Source organism: Chiloscyllium plagiosum, unplaced genomic scaffold (assembly GCF_037043375.1).
Source record: "Chiloscyllium plagiosum isolate Xiang-an unplaced genomic scaffold, Cpla_swu_hap1 HiC_scaffold_30, whole genome shotgun sequence".
Classification (NCBI taxonomy): domain Eukaryota; kingdom Metazoa; phylum Chordata; class Chondrichthyes; order Orectolobiformes; family Hemiscylliidae; genus Chiloscyllium; species Chiloscyllium plagiosum.
This window is the reverse complement of record NW_028270168.1, coordinates 8,319,455-8,343,930: the sequence shown is the minus strand read 5'-3', so window position 1 is coordinate 8,343,930 and position 24,476 is coordinate 8,319,455. Positions and strand designations below refer to the sequence as shown.

Sequence of the window (24,476 nt, the reverse complement as noted above, 5' to 3'; positions counted from 1 at the left end):
AATCGATCCATCAAGATGGAAAGACTTGTTGAAGGGTCACTGAGATTGCTTGTGGAGGTCAGTCATGACACTTTGGAACATTTTGCAGGTATTACAGTATTTATTTTAGATTTCAATCCCTTCACCACCAGCAAAATAGAAGACAAAGCTTTGTCAAATCTACAAATCTTCTGCCCTCCAGTCCTTTTACCAACTACCATAAATCTGTTTCCCTGGTTACTAATCCCTCAACCACCAGAAAATGTTTCTCCTTATTTACCAAAACAATATCTCTCATGATGTTGGACACTCAATTAAATCAACTCGTAACTTTCTCTGCTGTAAGGAGAGCAACTTAACTCTGTCATCTAAAGGTTTTCACTAAAGTTCCTCATCCCCAGTAGAATTATAAATGTGGATTTAGAAATGTATAATTTAATAAGTTGACAGAACATGCACACAGCAGCAAGACTTTTTTATAGGTTATAGATGTATAAACATTCTGGTGGGTAAAGGCACTCTTCTATTTGTTATTATGTCGATATAGACCTGAAGGTCCCAAATGTAATTCCTGGTCGCTGATTTGAACCAAGAAAATAACTAATGTTTTGTTGTTATTGAGAGTGGCATTAGAGGGAGACACAATAAAGGAAATGGTCCATCAGCTCAAAAGTATGCATCAGTTCCATGATAAAGATTATGTACAGTGTCAAATGTTTCATAAAGCAGTTAGGCTGAAAGGGTTATCTCAGAAATGTTGGGATAGTTCTGCTTCCTGATGTATAAATAACTGTCTCTGGGAAGAGCTAGTTTGTTCTTAGTTAGTTCTATTGTCTTCAACTATGTAGCAAAGACCTAAGAGCCTGCCAACATTCTCTATGCAGCCCTACAATAAAGGGTGGTAACTCTGGAAAGCTCCTTAAGTAGTTATGATGTCAAACCTGGAAGTGATTGCCTTGTGAGATTATTACTAGGTTTGTTAATCCAGATAGTTTTCTGGAGACCTGGGTTCAAATCCTGCCATGTTGAGTACAATAAAAATCTGGAATTAAGAGTCTAATGTTAATCATGAAACCTTTGCTGATTCTTGGAAAAAACCATCAGGTACACAAATCCCCTTTGGAGTACGAAACTGCCATCCTTACCTGGTCTGGCCTGCATGTGACTCCAGACCCACAGCAATGTGGTTGACTCTTAACTGCCCTCTGGACAATTAAGGATGGGCAATAACTGCTGGGCCTAGCCAGCAACACCCACATTCGATGAATGGATAAGACAAAATCAAGGAGAATTCTTCAAATGCATGGACTCCACCTGCTCTGTGTTCTTTTTACTGCCTTTCCATCTGGGCAGTTACTAATGGACAATAAATACTGGCCTGGCCAGTCTAGTGATGCCCATTTCCTGTGAACAAATATAACAAAAAGCTTGAGCAATGTTCAGCACCCTAAGGTGAGGAAATGGAGAAACAAGATTATAGTTCACATGGTTTGACCTCTAAAATGTTTTAAGCTGTAAGTGAAAATGCAATTGAAATCCTACAGTGCTAATGAAAACTGTAATATTTGGTAAGCAATCTTGAGTGCACACACATACTTTGTATTTATTCTCAGTGTTCGCCCATGTATATTGTCCCCTTTAATATGGCATCCATACTCCTGGAAACTGGTGATTGGCCAACTTGAACTGAAAAGTGGGGCACTGAAAATGCACAGCAGGTTGGGCAGCATCCGAAGAGCAGGCGGGTCAAAATTTCAGGCATAAGCCCTTCATGAGGAATGAGGGGGCACAGGGGAAGGGGACTGAAGTAGATTTACAAGGATGTTGGCAGGGTTGGAGGATTTGAGCTATAGGGAGAGGTGGAATAGGCTGGGGCTGTTTTCCCTGGAGCGTCGGAGGCTGAGGGGTGACCTTATAGAGGTTTACAAAATCGTGAGGGGCGTGGATAGGATAAATAGACAAAGTCTTTTACCTGGGCTGGGGGAGTCCAGAACTAGAGGGCCTAGGTTTTGGGTGAGAGAGGAAAGATATAAAAGAGACCTAAGGGGCAACTTTTTCACGCAGAGTGTAGTACGTGTATGGAATGAGCTGCCAGAGGAAGTGGTGGATGCTGGTACAATTACAGCATATAAAAGACATCTGGATAAGGTATATGAATAGGAAGGGTTTGGAGGGATATGGGCTGGGTGCTGGTAGGTGGGATTAGATTGGGTTGGGATATCTGGTTGGCATGGATGGGTTGGACCGAAGGGTCTGTTTCTGTGTTGTACATCTCAATAACTCTATGACTCTATGACTTATGGCTGAAACATCGATTCTCTTGCTCCTTGGATGCTGTGGATTTCCAGCACCACACTTTTCGACTCTGACTCTCCAGTATCTGCAGTTCTTACCTTCTCTCAGATTGACCAATCTGAGCCACATGCCAGCTCAGCAGTATCTGTGTATCAGAGGGAACGTTACTCTAGCCCACATTGGTAGCCACTACTCAGAAATGTCAGTGGGATTTGCGAGGAGGGACCTTCTGTTCCTCAATCCATGCCTTCACCATCACTGGGTCAAAAGCCTGGAACTTGCTCCTGAACAATAGTGTGAATCCACCTGCGCCACATGAACTGCAGAGATTCAAGAATGTGGCTCACCGCTCTTATGTATGCATGCTGCACCGTTAAGAGAGTGTGTCAGGCGACCACGAGCAAGGAGCTTTAGGTCACTCTGCGACTAACAGTGTAACTGCAGAGAGGTGTAATAAATTGTTCCCTGGTTCAAGTGCTACTGGCCTATAATTTATAAATTGACCCGAGACTGAATAACCACCATCTCCTCCGGGGCAATTAGGGATGGGCAATGAAAGTTAGCCCAGTTCGTGATGCCCACATCCTGATAATCAATAGAAATAGCTGCTGTAGGCTGTAAGATGATGAAGCGCTGATGGTACTCAAAGTTGGTAATTGATTTTCTTGTTTTACTTGGAATGAACATAGGGTTTTATTTGGAGGAGACATGACATGGAGACCTCTAGTGTGGAGAATCTGCAACTGGAGTTGCTGTGATTCCAACATCATTCTGAAATGTGCGGTCAGAGATGATCAGGTTTGGCTGTCACACAAGGAACCACAGAACCCATGACCAGTGACACAGAATTTCCTAGGTGGACAGTCATCCTGATTAGTGAATGATTACAGGTGACGCTATTGATGGTAATGATGATTCCAACCATGGAGAAAAATTATTGATGCAGATGACAATTAATATTAATTTATGACCTTTTGACAAGATAAAGATGCTGACTTCTATTTTAACTTCTTTTTAACATTGCCAAGCACATTTACAGCAAGTGTTAAAAATTTAGTTGAGGTGCATACAGCAATTTGCATTAATTAAATTCAGAATAAGGCATTTTAAATTTGGCACTGAGCTACATAAGAAGATATTGAATGACATGATGTATATTTTTTTTGAAGGAAGTGAGAGTGAGGGAGAGAGACAAGGGGATTTAGAGGGGGCAGTTCCAGAGCTTAATATCTTGCCAAACACAGGTATGGTTTCTAATGCTGCAGTAAATCAGGGATGTTTAAGAAGTCAGATTTGGTGGAACAGGGGAAACTCAGAGGCTGACATATCAACACAGAAGCAGTAGTAGGCCATTTGGTTTCTCAAACCTGTTCCACCATTTAGTATGGCTGATCCATGCACCTTTTTTAAGGAAGGAAGTTCAAAACACTCCATGACCTTCTGTAAGAAAATAAAAACCTTTTTCTAAACGTGTGACTTTTGTTTTAAACATTGACTCCAGTTCTAGCTTCTCCCAATAGAGGACACTCCTCTCTATATCCATCAAGGACTCTCAGGATCATGAATGTTTCAATCCAGTCACCTGTCATTTTCATGAAGTTTCATGGAGACAAGCTTATCCTGACAAAGCTTCTCTGAATGATTTCGAGTGCATTCACACCCTACTTCAATGAACACTATTACAAAAAGACAACTTGATTGAATTATCTTTGGAGGATAGCTTTACCTGCAGCCTGCTGTGGCTGGGATCTGATTTAACAATGTATCAGTATGATGCTCCATAAAAAATTGAAGTCACGTTGTGAATTAAATTTATCTAATAATCCTCATTGTCTTCTTTAATTTTATGGATTTATTTTAAGTTTCTCCCTTTGCTCTTCAGAAATATGACCTACATTTTTTTTTTGGTTATCATTTACTTTCCTATCCAATTTATCTCAGCTCCTACAGGAAATGTTTTAAAAATTGTGTCTTGTCTCTTTTGTTGTGCAATAGAAACTACCAATTCTATTCTTACCTTTCTTTCATTTCTCTTTTCCTGAGCCAAATATTTTTCATTTCTCTATCAGCTACTCTCACCTTCTTTTCAACCATTTCAAAGAGCATCACGTCAATATCCTAAAGTGCCACTTTTTTTTAAAATTTAGGTTCTTCTATTTCACTCTTTCTATTTCTCATTTCCAATAGCAGTGTTTCAATTCCCCCAAAGTAACTGCTACAACTTTTAAGCCAGTGATCAGCTAACAGTGCTTTCAGGTTTTGTATTTTTACAACAAGCCTCTGCGTTATTTAAGTTTTTTTTTCAAACTAACCCATCACCATTTTTGGATGACTGCGATACTTTTCCAAAAGAAAATGTCTTGCTTCCATAATTAAACAAAATGAAATCTAATCCCCAACTGGCTTAATTAAGTCAAAATTATTCATTACTCAGTCTTCTACCTCTGATAATTTGGATGATTAAGTCTAAATGTCATTGAGAAGAGCTGCAACTGACCTGGATTTTTATTCCTGATTACCCAAGGATCAGACCAACTTATGATGCCTCCTGAAGTTGGATAGCCCTGGTACCTACCATCATCAAGGATCCCACCTGACTAAGGTATTAGCCGTAACCTGCCAATAGAGGAGCCAGCTCCTTCAACCATAGAAATAGGAACAGGAGGAGCCATTCAGTCTATCAAAGTGGACAAGCAGAAGGCTGGAAGAACACAGCAAGCCAGGCAGCATCAGGAAGTAGAGAAATCAAAATGTCTTTGGGGGTGGGAAAGGGTTACACCCAAAATAGTGACTTCTCCACCTCCTGACGCTGCCTGGCTTGCTGTGTTCTTCCAGCCTCCTGCTTGTTTACCTGGGATTCCAACATATACAGTTTTTTTGTCTCTAACTCAGTCTATCAAGCCTGCTCCTCCATTCAATAGAACAATGCAACATTCCTCACATCCACTTTCTGCCCTTTCCCTGTAACCTTTATTCCCATTTTGATCGAGAATCTAATTATCTCAGCCTTAAGTGACTCTTCCAGAGAGAATAGGATGGAAAAAGATACACAAGGAGGTGAAAAGAAAATATCGACATCAAAAACAGGCCAAATATGCTATTAGCACCACATGATTGCCTGTCACATCTCAAGTTTATTGATATGAACTATATTCATTTTGAGAAGATAATCTTTGGGTTTACCACTAACAGTTAAAGATCTCACATTAAAGATCAATCTGATGTGAACAACTGGGGATTTTACCTAATGAATGAATTGAAAGAAAACACCAATGATTGACTTTTATTTATGGTTGGCCCATGAATCCTGTACCTCATATATAGAACACCATCTGGTGTGAGTTACTATGCACTGCATTTTTATCTAATGATGAGGAATAGAAGCAATAAATATCTTTGAAATTATCACAGATTGCGGTTCCACAATGTACACATATATACAGCCAACCATACACAGGAACTGGGAAAATGAAAAGGAGGATATTTGCCCCACTGCTACATTACCTACACGTTGCTTGTTCAACAATCCACACACTGCATAACACAGTGGTTTGCACTGCAGCCTCATAGCGCAAGAGACTTGGTCTCGATTCTGGCCTTAGGCAACTGTCTGTGTGATGTTTACGCATTCTCCTCATGTCTGCGTGCATTTCCTCTGGATATCTGGTTTCCTCCCACAATCTAAAGATGTGCAGGTTAGGTGACTTGGTCATGCTAAATCTGCCCATCGTGTTCAGAGGTGTGCAGGTTAGGTGCATTAGTCAGGGGTAAATGTAAGGTAGGGGCATGGATCTGGGTGGGATAATCTTTGGAGGGTCAGTGTGGACTTGTTGAGCTGAAGGGCCTGTCGCCACACTGTTGGGATTCTATGATATCAGTCATACTAAGAAACACAATACAGTACATTACTGAGTATTCAGCTTAGTCAAATTTTGTCTTGTGATCTTTGAGTTTCTCACATGATTGCCTTTGGTCAGCTTCTGGTTGCTGTTGGGGATTAAATAATGCTGACTGCAAACATTTTAGTGCCGCCATACTCTGCCAGTTTGCCAAAAAAAAAGCAATATGATTGTTTTTGGGTGTATTTGATATCAAATGATAACTGACTGATTGCATTGGAAGAGGTAAAAACAATGACTGCAGATGCTGGAAACTAGATTCTGGATCAGTGGTGCTGGAAGAGCACAGCAGTTCAGGCAGCATCCAAGGACAGGCAAAATCGATGTTTCGGGCAAAAGCCCTTCATCAGGAATTCCTGATGAAGGGCTTTTGCCCGAAATGTCGATTTTGCCTGTCCTCGGATGCTGCCTGAATTGCTGTGCTCTTCCAGCACCACTGATCCAGAATCTGATTGCATTGGAACACAAACGGGGTCAGTTGGGTCAATGAGCCAAAGAGTTGCAGATGGAGTTTAACTTGGCTAAATTTTTATCAAACAAACAAAGACAAGACGTGAACAATTAATATGTAGAGCCTTGAGCAGTGCTGGAGAACAGAGAAACCTGGGGGTTCAGGGACATAGAGATTAAGTGGTTAAAAAGGTGTTTAATTTGTTTGCTTTCATTGCTCAGAGCTTTGTTTGGAGGGACATGGGCCAAGCACAATCACGTGGGAGGACTTTAGTATGGGATTATGGTCAGCATGGACAGGTTGGACTGAAGGGTCTGTTTCCATGCTATACATCTCTATGACTCTATGGCTCTAAATGATGCCTATATTGTTGTTTTAGGAGAGCAAATAAAATACATTGGAAGTAGAGGATGTCAACATTTTCTGGTAGCAAGTGGGAACCATCATCAGATCAATGCATTTTTAAAAGTTACATCTTTATTTTACAAATGTGCACTCTCCACAGCAATGCCTCTACCAGTTAGAATCTATTTGCCAACCAATCAGCATTTTCTTCCTGTATAGCATAAACGTTGTTTTCACATGACATTGGTATTTTTGTGAATTGTCCTGATGAGTGCAAGTTGATAAGTTTCGACACACTGTGTCTTTTCTTTAGCAATACTCAAGTTTTTTATGACCAAATGACTGTTTAGAAAATACTTGGTGACTTTTTTTTAACTGGATTTGGTTGTGATACCCTTCGAATAGCTGTTTAGTCTCAAACAGGTAGTTGAACAAGTTGGGGAACTCTCATTCCAAAATCCAGAAGCATTCATAAACCAAAATCTCCAAAGAGGATGAACAAAACATGGGTTCCAGATACATTGATTAAATAACATAGATAGATACTCAGGTCCTTGGTGTTCTGTAGAGGTCCCTTGTATCCAGTTCCACACGAAAGACCGGTAAGAAAAATAACAATAGCAGGAATCAGAGAAAAACAACGTGCAATTGCGTTGTGCTTTTCAAACTGCAGTGAATGTTGTAATTTGATAATCATGGCAGCTGAATGTTCAACCAGCAATATCCTATAACATTTGAAGTGATAATGACCAGATCACTGTTTTTTTTGTGATGTTGACTGATGGGAGACTATGACTAGGATCCCAGAAAGAACTCCTCTTCTTAGAATTCTGGTCAAAGTCGTCAAGATCTTGACTGGAAAAGACAAGGTAGATAAAGATAAACTATACCCATTGGTCGGGGATTCTGGAACTAGGGGACACAGAATGAAAATAAGAGTTAAATCATTCCAAAGAGATATTAGGAAGCACTTCAACACCACAAAGGATTGAAACTCTCTTCCAAAAATAGCAATGGATGCTGAATCAGTTGTTAATTTTAAATCTGAGAAATATATAATTTTGTTAAGTAGAGGTATTAAGGGATATGGGCTAAAGATATGGAAGTAGGTCATGATCTCATTGAATGGTGGAATAGGCTTGAGGGGGTGAATGGCCTACACTTATTTCTATGTCTCTATTGATATGGACCAGACTAAACCCACTCAAAATATAATAAGAAGATAGCCTAGACCCTAACTTTTCTTATTTTAAAGGCAAGTCCCAGGAGTTGCTTGGGGATCCAATTTGATCGGTCAAACTACCAGTCATGAAGTAAAATACTTTACTCATGCAATATAATTAAAAGACAACAAAAGAAAGAAGAAATTGGGATAACTTAACTCAATTGGAAAACTTAGCAAAACAATAGATTATTTAATGACTACATTAACTTTTCCAATGTAGTAACATCCCATAAATGCACCCTTGGCAAATGCAAATTCAGTAAATAGATTGTCTCACACGCAATTCTAGCCGCAGTAAGAGAATCCCAGCTTTTAGCTGTGACAGAGCAAGGAATAAAAGCTTCAAGACCCCAGCAACCGCAGAAAGGTAAATCTAAAAAAAAAAAATCCTGGTTCTGTGGGAGCTTGACCCCATCCATTCAGTCTGCTTCTATTGTTATAACTTGAAAGAAAATCCACGGCCTGTCAAACTGTTTACGCTATTGACTTTGGAGCATACTAATCAGCACTTCTGTCTCAACCTTTCTTTATAAAAAACATCTAGGACAACATAGCATTACCATATTATGTTTGTATGAATTTGTGCCATGGAAAACTTTTACATTCACCTGAGCAGATGGCTGGCTCTTGGTCATTGGCCTATCAGTTTTACAGAAAATAATTTTGGGGCATTTGGATACTCTGGAAATGCTTCAGAATGCACACATTTACCACAACACCATCCAATGGGAAAGCCACCGCCTGCACATTCTCCTCCAAGCATTTCAAATCCTGACTTGGAAATATATTGCCGTTCCTTGACTGTCACAGAGTCAAAATCCTGCACCTTTCTATACCCTAAAAAGTGCCACTTTTGGAAAAAGCAGTGCCCCAACACCTTCTCCAGCAATTTGGAATGTGTGATAAATGCTGGCCCAGCCAGTGACACCCACATCCTATTAACAAATACAAATATCTTAAGAGCAGGGGTAGACCATTTGGCCCATTGAGTCTGCTCCACCATCCAATAGGATCATGCTGACGTGGCTGTGATCTCATCTCCACTTTTTAAACCTCTCCTGACCCCCCCCCCCCCCCAACTATAATGCATAACACCAATTTGACAAATTTAAGTGACATTTGTTCATTTAAGAGCATGTGAGGATTAGCTTCAAAGCAATTAAACTACCATCAAACTTCATTGTAATAAAGTGTTGTCACTATCCTGTCCCCTTTTTCAAAGTATAAGTGTACTTTTCAGTAGACGGAATTAAACCTCGCTTAGAGAATGTAAAAATACACATACCAGAAAGCTGAAAGAAAGACAGAAAAGTTCTTGAACACTCATTTTGAGGCAGCATTTCCAGAAAAAAGTGTTTCACATTTTGGATACAGAATTTCTGTAGAAATCTTGTTTTGACAAAGGATCACATGCACTTGGTGCCTGAGTCACTGACTTTATCCTTGTTAAAGAAAACTCCAGATAAGAATTGCTGGTGCCAATTTTTTTTTAACTCATGAGGTTTGGCCGACCAACAAAAGTTAACATAAGCTACGTCTGCGAGACATATGAGTTTACTTTTAATAAACACTTTTCAGCTACAAAGGGCTGAATACAATTTTCATGGATGGTAGCATGTAAAATCTGTTCAAGTATTTTCTTTGACAGAAGAGGATTTTGCTGCAGTTTCTTTCAAAGAAATGCTAAGATTGAATTTCCAGATATGGTAAGGCACTTTATGACCTACCCATAAGAAAATTCTAAAACTGATGGTGTGTGTAAGATGTACAGTGCTATTAAAAGGTTAAGAATTCTGATTCAACAATGATGGGAAAATGATGGTATATGCAGTCAGTTCTGCTATAACGCACGTGTCTTCAACCTGAATTGCCTGTAATGTGATTGAAGAATTTAGACCATTATTTATAGAACACAAACTTCCTTTACCAGTATTGGCTATAAGGCAATTCCAGCCCCATTGGTTTAAATGGTACTGCTATTACGCAATTTTCTTATAATGTGGGATCATGTGGGAACGGAACTATCATGTTATATCAGAACAAACTGAGTCCAAGATAGGATGGTGTGTCACTTGGAGGGAGGCTTGAAATACGTGGCATGCTATGCACCTGCTGCATTTGCCCTGCTAGTTAAAGGTGACATATTTGTAAGAGTTTGCAAGTAAAAGAAAAAAGCACTTGCATTTATATAGCACTTTTCACAACTAAGATCTTGACCATGTTCATTGGTACGTTTTCTATGCTAATGTCTCCACTGACCAGTATCCATGTGACAACCACTCAACACCTTCTTTCATGCAGTATAAATTGTTGTTCCCTTTGAGATTTGACATTCTTGTAATTGTGTCCTGATCAGTGCAGAATGAAAAGCACTGTAGTGTGTCTCTATTTCTCTGCAATTAAATGTTTTATGTCCAGTTCTTCAAAGTAATTTGGTGCATAGGAATGATAGAGATGGAGACTCACACTTATTTAATATACTGAGAGGGCTCCATAGAGTAAACTGAGCTACCCAAGTCTCAATGGGTATGAGGTTGTGTAACCTATTTTATGCATACCAATGAACATGCCAGACTGTCTTTCCTAGGAGAAAGTGAGAACTGCAGATGCTGGAGATCAGACTGTCTTTCCTCTTAGATACATTGCAGCACTCATAGGAAGTTACAGCAATAGCATTCATCTTCTGAATTCTAACAGTTGCTGATCTTTACAGCAGATGACAATAGAGTGAAGGAACATTTAATGAAGATATCAGAAAGAAGATACCTTTGATTGCCTCAGGTAAGAAAGTCTTTCCTTCTTTCTTTGGGCAACTATGTTTAGAAAGAAAAACGAACAGAGGTTGATCAATTAATTGTTTGTCAGATTACTGATGTTAACTGCAAGATTGGTAAGCCATTAACAACTAGCATCCAACTCCCTCTGTATAGCGTGTCGTATTTTATCAAATGGAGAAAATATCTTGACCATTTTCGCAACATGGATATGGTATGTATCAAAGGTGGACAACATTGAAAGAAGTTTGAGTTGCCAATACCTTACCTATTATAACAACCACAGGCTTAACAGAAACACTGAATTTTTACAGCCTAGAGAACAGCAATCATGTCTTCACCAGCTTTACAAATGAACGTTGACTTTGTGCCAAACTCCTGCCTTCTTCCCTCAACACTGCACATTATTTCATTGCAAATAGCTATCCAGTTCATGTAGGATTCTTAAGGGGCTTGACAGGGTAAATGCTGGGAGATAGTTCTTGACACAGAGAGTCTAGGACCAGATCGCATAGCCTCAGAAAAAAGGGGCTTCAATTTAACACTGAGATAAAAGGAAACACATGGTGGGGACAGTGCAGGAGAGAGAGAGAAAGAGAGAACCTGTACAGTTGCTACCTTTGCTGTTTGAATTCGTGTATCACTGGACATCGAAGTGCATCTGGGAAAATTAACAAACAGTGAAATTCACAACTAATCTTGGAGGAACTGTTGGGCGAAGTTCACAGCACAGAATCAGATAAGTTAATTGTTGTTTTAAGTCTGTCCAAGAGAAAGGCTGTATTAGTGAGTACAGTGGGTTCTTTCTTGATTATGTGTTTTAGGAGATAAGTCTCTTGATTAAACTTAAAATATAAGCCATAGCTATTAATTTAACCTGGGGCAGTGTTTGTAGAGGAATAAAACGGTGTTATTTTCTGGGTCTGTAGATTGTGAAGGAGCAAAAATGGCCTTTGCAGTGATATGTACTTCTTGTCAGATGTGGGAGTTTAAAGAGAGTTTAAGGGTTACTGCGGAGTATATCTGCCATAAATACTGTTGGATGCGAATCTTATCAGATCGAGTGGATCGTTTGGAGAGACAGATAGAAGCGATGAGGAATTTGCAACAGCAACACTATGTGATGGATGGCAGTTATAGGAAGGAGGGAAAGTCTCAGATACAATCACATAGATGGGTTAACTCTGGGAAGGGTAAGACAGGTAGGCAGCTAGTGCAGGAGTCTTTTGTGGATATGCCCATTTCAAACAGGTATGCTGTTTTGGAAAATGTAGGGGATGATGGATTCTCAGGGGAATGTAGCACGAACAGCCAAGTTTCTGGTATTGAGACTGGCTCTAATGCAACAAGGGGCACTTCGTCTTCCAAGAGATCAATTGTGTTAGGGGATTCTGTAGTCCGAAGAACAGACAGACGTATCTGTGGCCAGCAGAGAAAAGCAGAATGGTGTGTTGTTTCCCTGGTGCCAGGATCAAGGATGTCTCAGAGAGGGTGCAGAATGTTCTCATGGGGGAGAGGGGCCAGCAAGAGGTCATTGTCCACATTGGAACCAACGACATTGGAAGGGAAAAGATTGAGATTCTGAAGGGAGATTACAGAGAGTTAGGCAGAAATTTAAAAAGGAGGTCCTCAAGGGTAGTAATATCTGATTACTTCCAGTGCTACGAGTTAGTGAGGGTAGGAATAGGAGGATAGAGCAGATGAATGCATGACTGAGGAGCTGAGGATTCACATTTTTGGATTATTGGAATCTCTTTTGGGGTAGAAGTGACCTGTACAAGAAGGACAGATTGCACCTAAATTGGAAGGGGACTAATATACTGGCAGGGAAATTTGCTAGAACTGCTTGGGAGGATTTAAACTAGTAAGGTGGGGGGGTGGGACCCAGGGAGATAGTGAGGAAAGAGATCGATCTGAGACGGGTACAGCTGAGAACAGAAGTGAGTCAAACAGTCAGGGCAGGCAGGGATAAGGTAGGACTAATAAATTAAACTGCACTTATTTCAATGCAACGGGCCTTACAGGTAAGGCAATGAACTCAGGGCATGGTTAGCAACATGGGACTGGGATATCATAGCAATTACGGAAACATGGCTCAGGGATTGGCAGGACTGGCAGCTTAATGTTCCAGGATGCAAATGCTACAGGAAGGATAGAAAGGGAGGCAAGAGAGGAGGGGGAGTGGCATTTTTGATAAGGGATAGCATTACAGCTATGCTGAGGGAGGATATTCCCAGAAATTCATCCGGGGAAGTTATTTGGGTGGAATTGAGAAATAAGAAAGGGATGATGACCTTATTGGGATTGTATTATAGACCCCCAATAGTCAGAGGGAAATTGAGAAACAAACTTGTAAGGAGATCTCAGCTACCTGTAAGAATAATAGGGTTGTTATGGTAGGGGATTTTAACTTTCCAAACATCGACTGGGACTGCCATAGTGTTAAGGTTTAGATGGAGAGGAATTTCTTAAGTGTGTACAAGACAATTTTCTGTTTCAGTATGTGGATGTACCTACTAGAGAAGGTGCAAAACTTGACTTACTCTTGGGAAATAAGGCAGGGCAGGTGACTGAGGTGTCAATGTGGGAGCACTTTGGGGCCAGCAACCATAATTCTATTTGTTTTAAAGTAGTGATGGAAAAGGATAGACCGGATCTAAAAGTTGAACTTCTAAATTGGAGAAAGGCCAATTTTGATGGTATTAGGCAAGAACTTTCGAAAGCTGATTGGAGGCTGATGTTCGCAGGTAAAGGGACAGCTGGAAAATGGGAAGCCTTCAGAAATGAGATAACAAGAATCCAGAGAAAGTATACTCCTATCAGAGTGAAAGGGAAGGCTGGTAGGTGTAGGGAATGCTGGATGACTAAAGAAATTGAGGGTTAAGAAAAAGAAGGAAGCGTATGTCAGGTATAAACAGGATACATTGAGTGAATCCTTAGAAGAGTATAAAGGAAGTAGGAGTATACTTAAGAGGGAAATCAGGAGGGCAAAACGGGGACATGAGATAGCTTTGGCAAATAGAATTAAGGAGAATCCAAAGGGTTTTTATAAATATATTAAGGACAAAAGGGTAACTAGGGAGAGAATAGGGCCGAGCTGAAAATATGTTGCTGGAAAAGCACAGCAGGTCAGGCAGCATCTTAAGAACAGGAGAATTGACATTTTGGGCATAAACCCTTCTTCAGGAATGAGGAAAGTGTGTCCAGCAGGCTAAGATAAAAGGTAGGGAGGAGGGACTTGGGGGAGGGGCGTTGCAAGCTCCCTCCTCCCTACCTTTTATCTTAGCCCTCCCCCAAGTCCCTCCTCCCTACCTTTTATCTTAGCACCTATCGCATTTCCAACGCCCTTCCCCCAAGTCCCTCCTTCCTACCTTTTATCTTAGCCTGCTGGACACACTTTCCTCATTCCTGAAGAAGGGCTTATGCCTGAAACGTCAATTCTCCTGTTCCTTGGATGCTGCCTGACCTGCTGCACTTTTCCAGCAACACATTTTCAGCTCTGATCTCCAGCATCTGCAGTCCTCACTTTCTCCTCAGAGAATAGGGCCCCTCAAAGATCAGCAAGGCGGCCTTTGTGTGGAGCCACAGAAAATGGGGGAGATACTAAATGAATATTTTACATCAGTATTTACTGTGGAAAAGGATATGGAAGGTATAGACTGTAGGGAAATAGATGGTGACATCTTGCAAAATGTCCAGATTACAGAGGAGGAAGTGCTGGATGTCTTGAAACGGATAAAGGTGGATAAATCCCCAGGACCTGATCAGGTGTACCCAAGAACTCTATGGGAGGTTAGAGAAGTGATTGCTGGGTTTCTTGCTGAGATATTTGTATCATCGATAGTCACAGGTGAGGTGCCGGAAGACTGGAGGTTGGCAAACGTGGTGCCACTATTTAAGAAGGGCGGTGAAGACAAGCCAAGGAACTATAGACCGGAGAGCCTGACCTCAGTGGTGGGCAAGTTGTTGGAGGGAATCCTGAGGGACAGGATGTACATGTATTTGGAAAGGCAAGGACTGATTCGGGATAGTCAACATGGCTTTGTGCGTGGGAAATCATGTCTCACAAACTTGATTGAGTTTTTTGAAAAAGTAACAAAGAAGATTGATGAGGGCAGAGCAGTAGATGTGATCTATATGGACTTCAGTAAGGCATTCGACAAGGTTCCCCATGGGAGACTGATTAGCAAGATTAGATCTCATGGAATACAGGGAGAACTAGTGATTCCCTGTTGGTCATTGATCAGTCATATTTTAAGTGGATATATTTATAACTAATTAGGGCTATGCTTGAAATAAATGCTGGAGAATACTGGAGAAACACAATAGGTCTAGCCACATCTGTGGAGAGAGAAACAGAGTTAGTATTTAAAGTGCAGTATGATTCTTCTTCAGAACTGAAAGGTGATGGAAACATTTTTTATATATATTTTTGATACAGTCGGAGGACAAGTGCAAAACATGAAGGAGCTCGTAATGATGGAGAAAAAGAGATGCAAAATGAATTTAAATTAAAATGTGAAAGGGAAAGAATGGGCCTTCTCTATTAGGAACGAAGTAAACAAGGCAGAACCAAGTCAAGATTGTGGGGGAGGAGGAGGAGGAGGAGGGGGGGGGAGACTGTAAAAGAAAATGGGGAACAGATGGCATGAGGTCAGTTTCTGAAGTTACTGAATTCAATATTGGAACTTTGAGAGTGTGAAGTGCATAAGCGGAAAATGTTGCGTCCCAGGCATGCATTGTGCTCCACAGGAGTATTGCAGTCTACCCAGGACAGAAATATTACCTCGGCAGCAAAGCGTTTTATTTAAATTGTATTTATTACGCTCAGGTTTGGTGGCGGGGAATCAAAGTACAGTTTCACTTGTCACCATTAGGTGGAGCCCACACTTCATTTGTCTCCTATTCCTTGGCTAATTTGCTTCTCATTTAAATCCCTTAATGTGGAAGTTCCCAGTTTTGTTTTCTTGAATACTAAACAGCATTTTTGTGGTGAGCTTATTTGCTTCAATTAAGATTTGCTTACACTCCGTTTCTTATTTTGTGTGGAATTCTGGGTAGTCCTGCATTCCTTTCTGAATAATAGATCCCAGACCGCATATCCTCAGGAAGATATTTTCAAATTAGGAATGAACTTAAAGTAGTAATTGAGTAAAACAGCCAAATATAAGTGCATATTTTTTAAAATTAACATTATTTTTAAATATAGCAAATACACAACTTGCTATTCATTTTCATTGTGCTTTTAAATCATGCAATCCCTACTGTATGGAAACTAGCCATTTGACCCAACAAGTCCACACCGACCCTCCAAAGAGTAAGTCACCCAGACCCATTTCCCCTGCCTAATGCATCTAACTACATAAATCTAAACACTATGAGCATTTTAGCATTGCCAATTCACCTAACCTGCACATTTTTGGACTGTGGGCAGAAACCAGAGCACCCAGAGGAAACCCACACAGACACAGGGAGAATGTGCAAACTCCACACAGACAGCTGCCTGAAGCTTGAACCGAAATTGGGTCCCTAGCGCCCATGAGGCAGCAGTGTTAACCACTGAGCCACCATGCCAAATATCATTGTATTCTTACCTTCTCCAAAGTCATGGGCACTAAAATGATGATGGAAAATGTCATCAACAGTGCTAACAAGCAGCACCTGCTCAGCGATAACCAGTGACACCCAGCTTGGGTTCTGCCAGGGCCACTCAGCTCCTGACCTCACCACGGCCTTGTTTCAAATCAAGGCCACATTTGACAGAGTATGCCATCAAGGAACACAAACAAAACTGGAGTCAATGGGTATCAGGTGGAAACTCTCTGCTGGTTGAAGTCATACCTGGCACTTAGGAAGATGGTTGTGGTTGGTGGATATCAGTCATCTCAGCTCCAGAAAATCTCTGTAGGAGTTCCTCAGGATAGTTTCCTAGACCCAACCATCTTCAGCTGCTTCATCAATGACCTTCCTTCCATTGTAAGGTCAAAAGTGGGGATATTCACCAATGACTGCAAAATGTTCAGTACCATTCATGACTCCTCAGATACTGAAGTAGTCTGCGTTCAAGGACAGTATGATCTGGACAATATCCAGGCTTGGGCTGAAAAGTGCGAAGTAACATTGCACCACACAAATGACAGCCAATGACAATCTCTAATAAGAGAAAATTTAACCATTGCCCTGGGACATTTAATGGCATCACCAGAGCTAAAGCCCCAGTATCAACATTCTAGGGATTACCATTGACTAGAAACCCAACTGGACTCACAATATGAATGCAGTGGTTATTAGAACAGGTCAGAAGCTATGAATGCTGCAGCAAGTAACTCACCTCCTGACTCCTGAAAGCCTGTCAATTATCTACAGCTTAGAAGACTCTGCACTTGCCTGAATGGATGCTCCTCCAACAATACTCAAGAAGCTTGACAACATCCAGGATGAAACAACCCACTTGATTGGCACCACATCCTCAAACCTTCAGTTACCATCTTCAAGATGCATTGCAGAAATTCACTGAAGATCTCAGATTGCACCTTCCAAATGCATGACCACTTCTATCTAGAAGGACAAGGGCACCAGATACATGGGAACACCACCACCTGAATGTTTCCAAGTCACTCAGTGTACAAGCTTAGAAATATATCGTTGTTCCTTCACTGACACTGGTTCAAAATCTTGGACTTTCCTCCTTAACAGTATCACACACAGCAAATGAGGTTCTTTTTATTCATTCACAGGATGTGGATGTTGATGTTCATCCTAATTGCCCAGAGGGTAGTTAAGAGTCAACCACCATTTCTGTGGGTCTGGAGTTTCACATAGACCAAACTAAATAAGAATGGCAGTTTTCTTCCCTAAAGTGAATCAGACAGGTTTTTCCAACAAACAGCAATGGTCTGGTGGTTATCATTAGATTCGCAATTCCAGATGTTTATTAAGGTCAAATACCATCATCTGCTAGAGCAGGATTTGAACCCAGTTTGCTAGAACACAAGCTTGTGTTTCTGGATGAATAGTTTAGCAGTAATGCCATTAGGCCATCAGCTCCCCAACAGCAGTCATTCAAGAAATCAGCTCACCACCATTTTCTCAAGGACATCTGGGATGGGCAATAAATGGTAGCTCAACCAGTGATGCCCATATTCCACAAGTGAATGTAAAAATAAAATTGCAGGCCAGTACTCCCAGTGTAGTATTGAGGGAGTCCTGCACTGTTGGATGTCCTACTGTTTGGCCCAACGAACTGGGTGCCCTACCAAGTGCATGGCCAAAGAGTCCATGATACTACTTCAAGGTAGAACATCCCTTAATCAACATCACCAATAAAACAAAAGTTATTTGGTCATTAGCATTGGGTTTTTTTTGGGATCTTGCTTGTGCTTCTTAACAAACAACAGTGATTGCAGTTTGAAAGAATTCATTGGAAACATCTTGGGACTTCTTGTGGTCATGGAAGGCACCATATACAGAGAAAGTGAGGACTGCAGATGCTGGAGATCAGAGTCAAAAGGTGTGGCATTGGAAAAGAACAGCAGGTCAGGCAGCATCCGAGGAGCAGGAGAACTGATGTTTCGAGCATAAGCCCTTCATCATATTACCCATTCCTGCTCCTTGGATGCTGCCTGACCTGCTGTGCTTTTCCAGCACAACACTTTTTGACCATATACAGCAGGTTTTTCTACACAGCAGTTTCTTCTAAAGCATGTTTTCTATTCTGGTATTGACACAATAATTATTTTTAAGTATATTTGAAAACGTTGCTTCTGGAGAAATTCATGTCAATGTTTCTTAGTAAAGCAGTCTTTCATCTTTACATTGGAAGCTGGTTGAGTAAATCTCTTTTTTTCATTCATTGGAAGAGGGTGTCACTGGCTAGGCAGCATCTATTGCCCAGGGGACAGTTGAGTCAAACACATTGCTATGGATCTAGAGTCACATCTAGGCTGGACTAGGCAAGGATGGCAGCATTCCTTCTCTGAAGGATATTAGCAAACTATCCATTCATGGTCATTATTTGACTCTTAATTCCAGATTTTTTAAAAATTGAATTCAAATTCCACCATGGCCAGATTTGAAGCTGGATCCCCAGAACTTTTGGGGGGTTCTCTGGGTTAATAGCCCAGTGATAATACCACTAAGCCATCACTTCATATCCTGCATTAGAGCTTCCTTGACAAAATACTCTCTGGACTAAATTGCAGAAGGAATGTTAATTCCAATCCCTGATTGTCCTCTCAGCTGATGCAGAAGATTCAATAGCAATTGCTGAAAAACATTTAGGACAGTTATCCCACTGGCTCTGGTGAATATTTACCCTCCAATGAACATTACTAAAAACTGACTGTCTGGTTATTTATCTCGTTGTTTCTCCAGGACTTAGCATGCAATTTGTCTGTCCATTTCTCCACACTGTCCTGACATAATTTTGTCGGCTGTGAAAGATGTTTTTTTTTTACATTCTTAAAGCATGAGAAATGCTTTACAATTACCTCAGAAATCTTAAAATGGAGACCCGCATTTATCTCACTCTTTTCACAGCTAGCAAATGTCTCAGAGTTATTTAGAATACATGAAGCACCTTCGAAAATAGTCACAATCTCAAAGTAGAAACCTGCACCCAGCCTGAAAACAATATTGCAATGAAGATTTATTCAAACTTATGATGGCTTGTGAGGAAAGTAATAGGTCATGGAATGAAAGGGAATATGGATACAAAATTGGCTGAGGGATAGAAAACCAAGAGTGACAGTTTGTGGATATTGTTTTGGGCTTGAATAGGATTGTAGCAGAATTCCCCAGGCATTAGTTATGGGACCTTTGTTTATCCTGATTATATGATTTTGACGAGCAGTGGACAATTTCAAATCTTGTGGATGACACAAAACTTGGGAGAATTGTAAACTGAGAACAGTATGTAACTTCAAAACAACTTGATAAGTTGATGGGATAAATGGGTAAGTGGCAGATGAAGTTTAATACAGAGAAATGTGATGTATAACGCTTTGGTAGAAAGAACATTGAGAGACAGTATAAAAGGTCATCTAAAAAGGTTTGCAGGACCAGAGACACCAGGGTGAATATACATGTAAATAAATGTAGGTTACTGGACTGGTAGAGAGAGTTGGAGAAAGTGACGACTGCAGATGCTGGAGATCAGAGTCGAAAAGTATGGTGCTGGAAAAGCAGAGCAGGTCAGGCAGCATCCGAGGAGCAGGAGAGTTGACGTTTCAGGCATAAGACGTTCATCAAGAATGTGGTGGGGGTAAGGGGATAGATAGATAGGATGATGGGGGGAAGGTAGCTGGGAAGGTGATAGGTAGATGCAGGTATGGGGTGGTTGTGAGAGGTCAGAGTGTTCAGTGGAGCGGGTTAGGTGGGAAGGAAGTTAGACAGGTAGGGCAGTTCAAGAGGACGGTGCCAAGTTGAAGGGTTGGATTTGGAATGAGATGGTAGGAGGGGAGATTTGGAAACAAGTAAAATCGACGTTGATGCTGTGTGGTTGAAGGGTCCTAAGGCAGAAGATGAAGTAGAGAGAGTTGTTGATAAAATAGAGAGGCTTTATTAGTAGAAGTATAAATACAAGCGCATGGAAGTTATGATGAATTCATATAAGATGACTGTTTGACCTCAGCCAGTGTATTGTGTATGTTCCTGGGCACTGCACTATAGGAAGAATGTGAATGTATTATAGAGAGTGCAGAACAGATTTATGAGGATGGATGCAGGGATAAGGCACTTAAGTTGTGAGGATAGATTCCAGCTTGAAGAGGTAAAAGGGGCTAAGGGATGATTTGAGAGAAGCATTCAAAACCGTGAGAGGGCTGGACAGAATGGATAGAGAGAAACTGTTGTCTCTTTAAATCAAGAACCAGTGGACAGAATTGCAAAGTGTTTCACAATAAAGCAAATGCATTGTGAGAGAAGAAACTGTTTCACTCAGTAAGTGGGTAGGGGCTGGAATGCAATGTCTGAAAGTGTGCTGGAGGCAAGTTCAATTGAAACATCCGGGGTGGCATTGGATGGTTATTTAGATGGAAAGAATGTGCAGGGATATAGATAAAAGCAGGGGATTGGCACTAAGTTCAAATGCTCAGAGAGCCAGTGCAGACATGATGGTCCAAATGGCCTTCTTCTGCTCTGTAAGACATATTTTAGAATCATAGAGAGTTATACAGTATTGTACAGCATGGAAAAAGGCCCTTCGGCCCAACATGCCCCTGCCAGCGATCAAACATAATAATCCCATTTCCCAGCACTTAGTCCATGCCCTTGTATAAGACCATTAGAAACAGGAGTTGGAGTAGGCCATTCAGCCCCTTGAGCTTGCTCCACCATCCAATAGGATCGGGATTGATCCAACACTCCTCACTTCCACTTTCTTGCGTTTTTACCATAACTCTTGATAACCCTACTGATCAAACATCTATCACAGCTTTAAATATGCAAAAGCTACAGCACTGTAGGTGCCCAAATAAGTAGTTTGTAAATGTCTTCAGGGTTCCCACTTTTACTACCCTTTCAGTCAGTGAGTTCTAGTGACACCGATCACCCACTGGATGAAAAGAACTTTCCTCAAATCCTCAGTAAACCTTCTACTCCTGACCTTAAACTGTACCCCCTGGTTACTGACCACTTTATTCTGGGGGGAAAGGTTTTGCCCTATCTAACCTTTCAATGACACTCAGAAAAACCCTCAGCCTTCTCCATTCTAATCTTTAATGATGCGGAGACACCAGTGTTGGACTAAAATCAAAAGTCACAGGACCTCACATTATAGTCCAACAGGTTTATTGGAAATCACAAGCTTTTTGGAGCATTGCTCCTTCGTCAGGTGAAGCAGCGCTCCAAAAGCTTGTGATTTCAAATAAACCTGGTGGACTATAACCTGGTGTCCTGTGACTTCTGACCTAATCTTTAATCTGTGTCTTTTTTTTACACGGAAAATGAATAGAAATATTAAGGGGAAAAAAAACGCTGAAAAGTCCAGTGTAGATTTGGTTTATGTGCAAGAGATATTGGAGCTGGTTCACTTTCCTGCCCCATCTCTGACAGCCCTTCATCCCTTATGTCACTGCTGGGAGAGTCTCCTCAAATTGTTACTCCTGCCCTTATTTGGGTCGCACACATCCGAAATACATTCCCTGGATGATTGACAGAGAGAGCAGCCATTCGTAGGGTCCCCTTGGATGTTCAGGGCCAATAAGAGGGAGAAGGCTGGGGAGGGAGGGGTGGATTTGCTCGGGCTGGTAGTTTTGCCTTCCATTAAATCGCTCCGACAGCCGAATATTAGACGGTGCTTAGCGCTGTGCCTGGCGAAACATGTCTGTGTCACTTCACCTTGTATCAGAGCTGCATCTCCAGCTCACGTTATTGACTACCCTCAGCCTCCTGGCCGTCAGGAGAAACCTTGTACAAGCACAGCAGGGTAAGTGACCACTTCCAGCTGAAGTTGCGTGCAGAGAGAGAGAGAGAAAGGAGTATTTTTTCCACACATTCAAAACATGAATCCAGAATGTTTGTAGGCTGATGTTATTTGCAACTTTGTGTGTGTGTGCACCGTTCAAAAGGGCAAATAAGCAGATTTCAGGAAATTAATGATTAACCTGCAATCTTCTTTATGTTTTACTCTGAAGTTGTAGTAGAAGATCATTTGGGAGTCAGCTGAACAGCAGGAGCAGCAACGGAATTTGTTGTAAATCTGTCCTCAAATTAATCGTTTGGCAGCAGAGCATTACATAAAGTTAGCGTCATTGAAGGGCTAAATTTCGAGTAAATTCAGTAAATTCCTTCCAACACCAATCTTGATTGATTTTTAGCGAATTGGGTTCAACCACTCTTCTTTCTGACATGACTCCCATCTACCCCGGTATCTATATATTGATACATTTATTTTATTCCATACATAGTAATTATCACGATTAATATCATTACCAGTGACAATTAATGATTGCCACAATTTCCGCTTCATACTGTGAGAAACTATTTAAAGAAGCAACTTTCCACTGTTAGTTCTTCCTCTGCCAAAAGCAAATTGGCTGGTATGGGTACTTGTAATTCAAATCTGATGCATTTAATAATTTGCAGTCGTCTGTGATGGGAAGAGAATGCAGTTCTCCCTTGGGTCAGTCGTTCAGGAGATGTTGCGCTGTTCACATTGTTAGTCCTTAACTCGTCCTGACCTGCTTAAGAATGAAAGCACAAAATGTATTTTTGTAATTGATCGGCGGGGGGAGGGGGGGCTGGGTTTTTTTTTCTGAATCTTGTTGTAATAGAACTTGATTTTCTGAAATGGCCGCTTGAAGTAATTTTTTATCATTTTAAAAAAATACAATCTTTAAAGGTCCATTGTGGCACCAAGGAGAAAATCTTATAATGCTACTTTTCATTCAGTCACTGAAGTATTGTTCATTTTCTAACAATAAGTTGATATTGGCTGTATACTGTGTTCAAATGTTACACTCCTGTTTCATTGTGTGATTAAGAGCATTAGAAATCAATGTGCAGACTGTGAAAGTCCAGATTTCTTCATCTATCTGTTCACTCAAAGTTCTCTGCATCACTTGACTGTACTTTGGTTTCTTAATCTTAAAAATAGCCACAACATTATTTCAATGTTGTCAATACTTAAAACTGTGGTGAGTTACTAAAGTTCCTAGTGAAAGGATACAGTCAAGGTTGGGACATTTTGTATGGTTAACAGTACTTCATAATTATATGCTATTATAGGGATGAAGACAATGTAGAATGATACATTTTTGAAGACAGCGTAGATCAGGGAAAAAGGTTTTGGGAATGATGATCACATCATTAGTAAGTTAGAACCAAGCTGCAAAAGGTAATGATAAAGATGGGTTTCCTTTTATTCATTTACAGAGAAGGTCAGTGCTAGCTCGACCAGCATTTATTGGCCATCCTTAATTACCCAGAGGGTCGTTAAGAGACAACCAGTCTGGATTCATATGCAGGCCAGACCAAGTCAAAATGGCAGATTTCCTTCCCTAATGGACATTAGTGAACAAGATGGGTGTTTCCAACAATTGGCAATAGATTCATGGTCATTATTACACTCTTAATTCCCGATTCCTATTTTCCTGAATTCAAACACCACCATGACAGGAGTCCACAGAACATTACCAAGGTCTCTGGATTAACAGTCCAACAACAATATCACTAGGATATTGCCTCTCCATGTTGTCCATCAAATAGTCTGGTATGTCTTGTCCTTTATTCAGGATTGTCGATGAGATTTTAGGAAACAATTTTCCTGAACTGGGAGCAATTTTCAAGTTGCGCATAGACTTGAGCGTGTTGAAGAAAACAGAAGTTTTGGCTTGGCATTAGACATTGTATTGAGAGTGGGGACCTGTGGAAAGTGGGTGCTTCCTTTTGAGGTTACACTTGAATTTCTGTAACACTTATCAGAGTTGAAGCAATATATAATTACAATCAGTCATTTGTTGCAATCAGTCTGAGTTTGAAAGATTTTTGTGGAACATAATGAGCTGTCC

General features: G+C 40.8%; 1 protein-coding gene across 3 annotated transcripts in view; it reads left to right on the top strand.

Annotated features, from left to right (window-relative positions):
• Positions 1-22,224: 22,224 nt before the first annotated feature.
• Positions 22,225-24,476, top strand: part of LOC122563492 (discoidin, CUB and LCCL domain-containing protein 1) — a 142,709-nt gene continuing 140,457 nt past the window's right edge. The window contains exon 1 of one of the 3 annotated variants that reach the window (XM_087976707.1): positions 22,225-22,393. In XM_087976707.1, the coding sequence (XP_087832833.1) occupies positions 22,288-22,393 (106 nt within the window). In that variant the 5' untranslated portion in view covers positions 22,225-22,287. The remainder of the gene's footprint in view (positions 22,394-24,476) is intronic. The other 2 variants (XM_043717282.2, XM_087976708.1) reach the window with 2 other exon arrangements.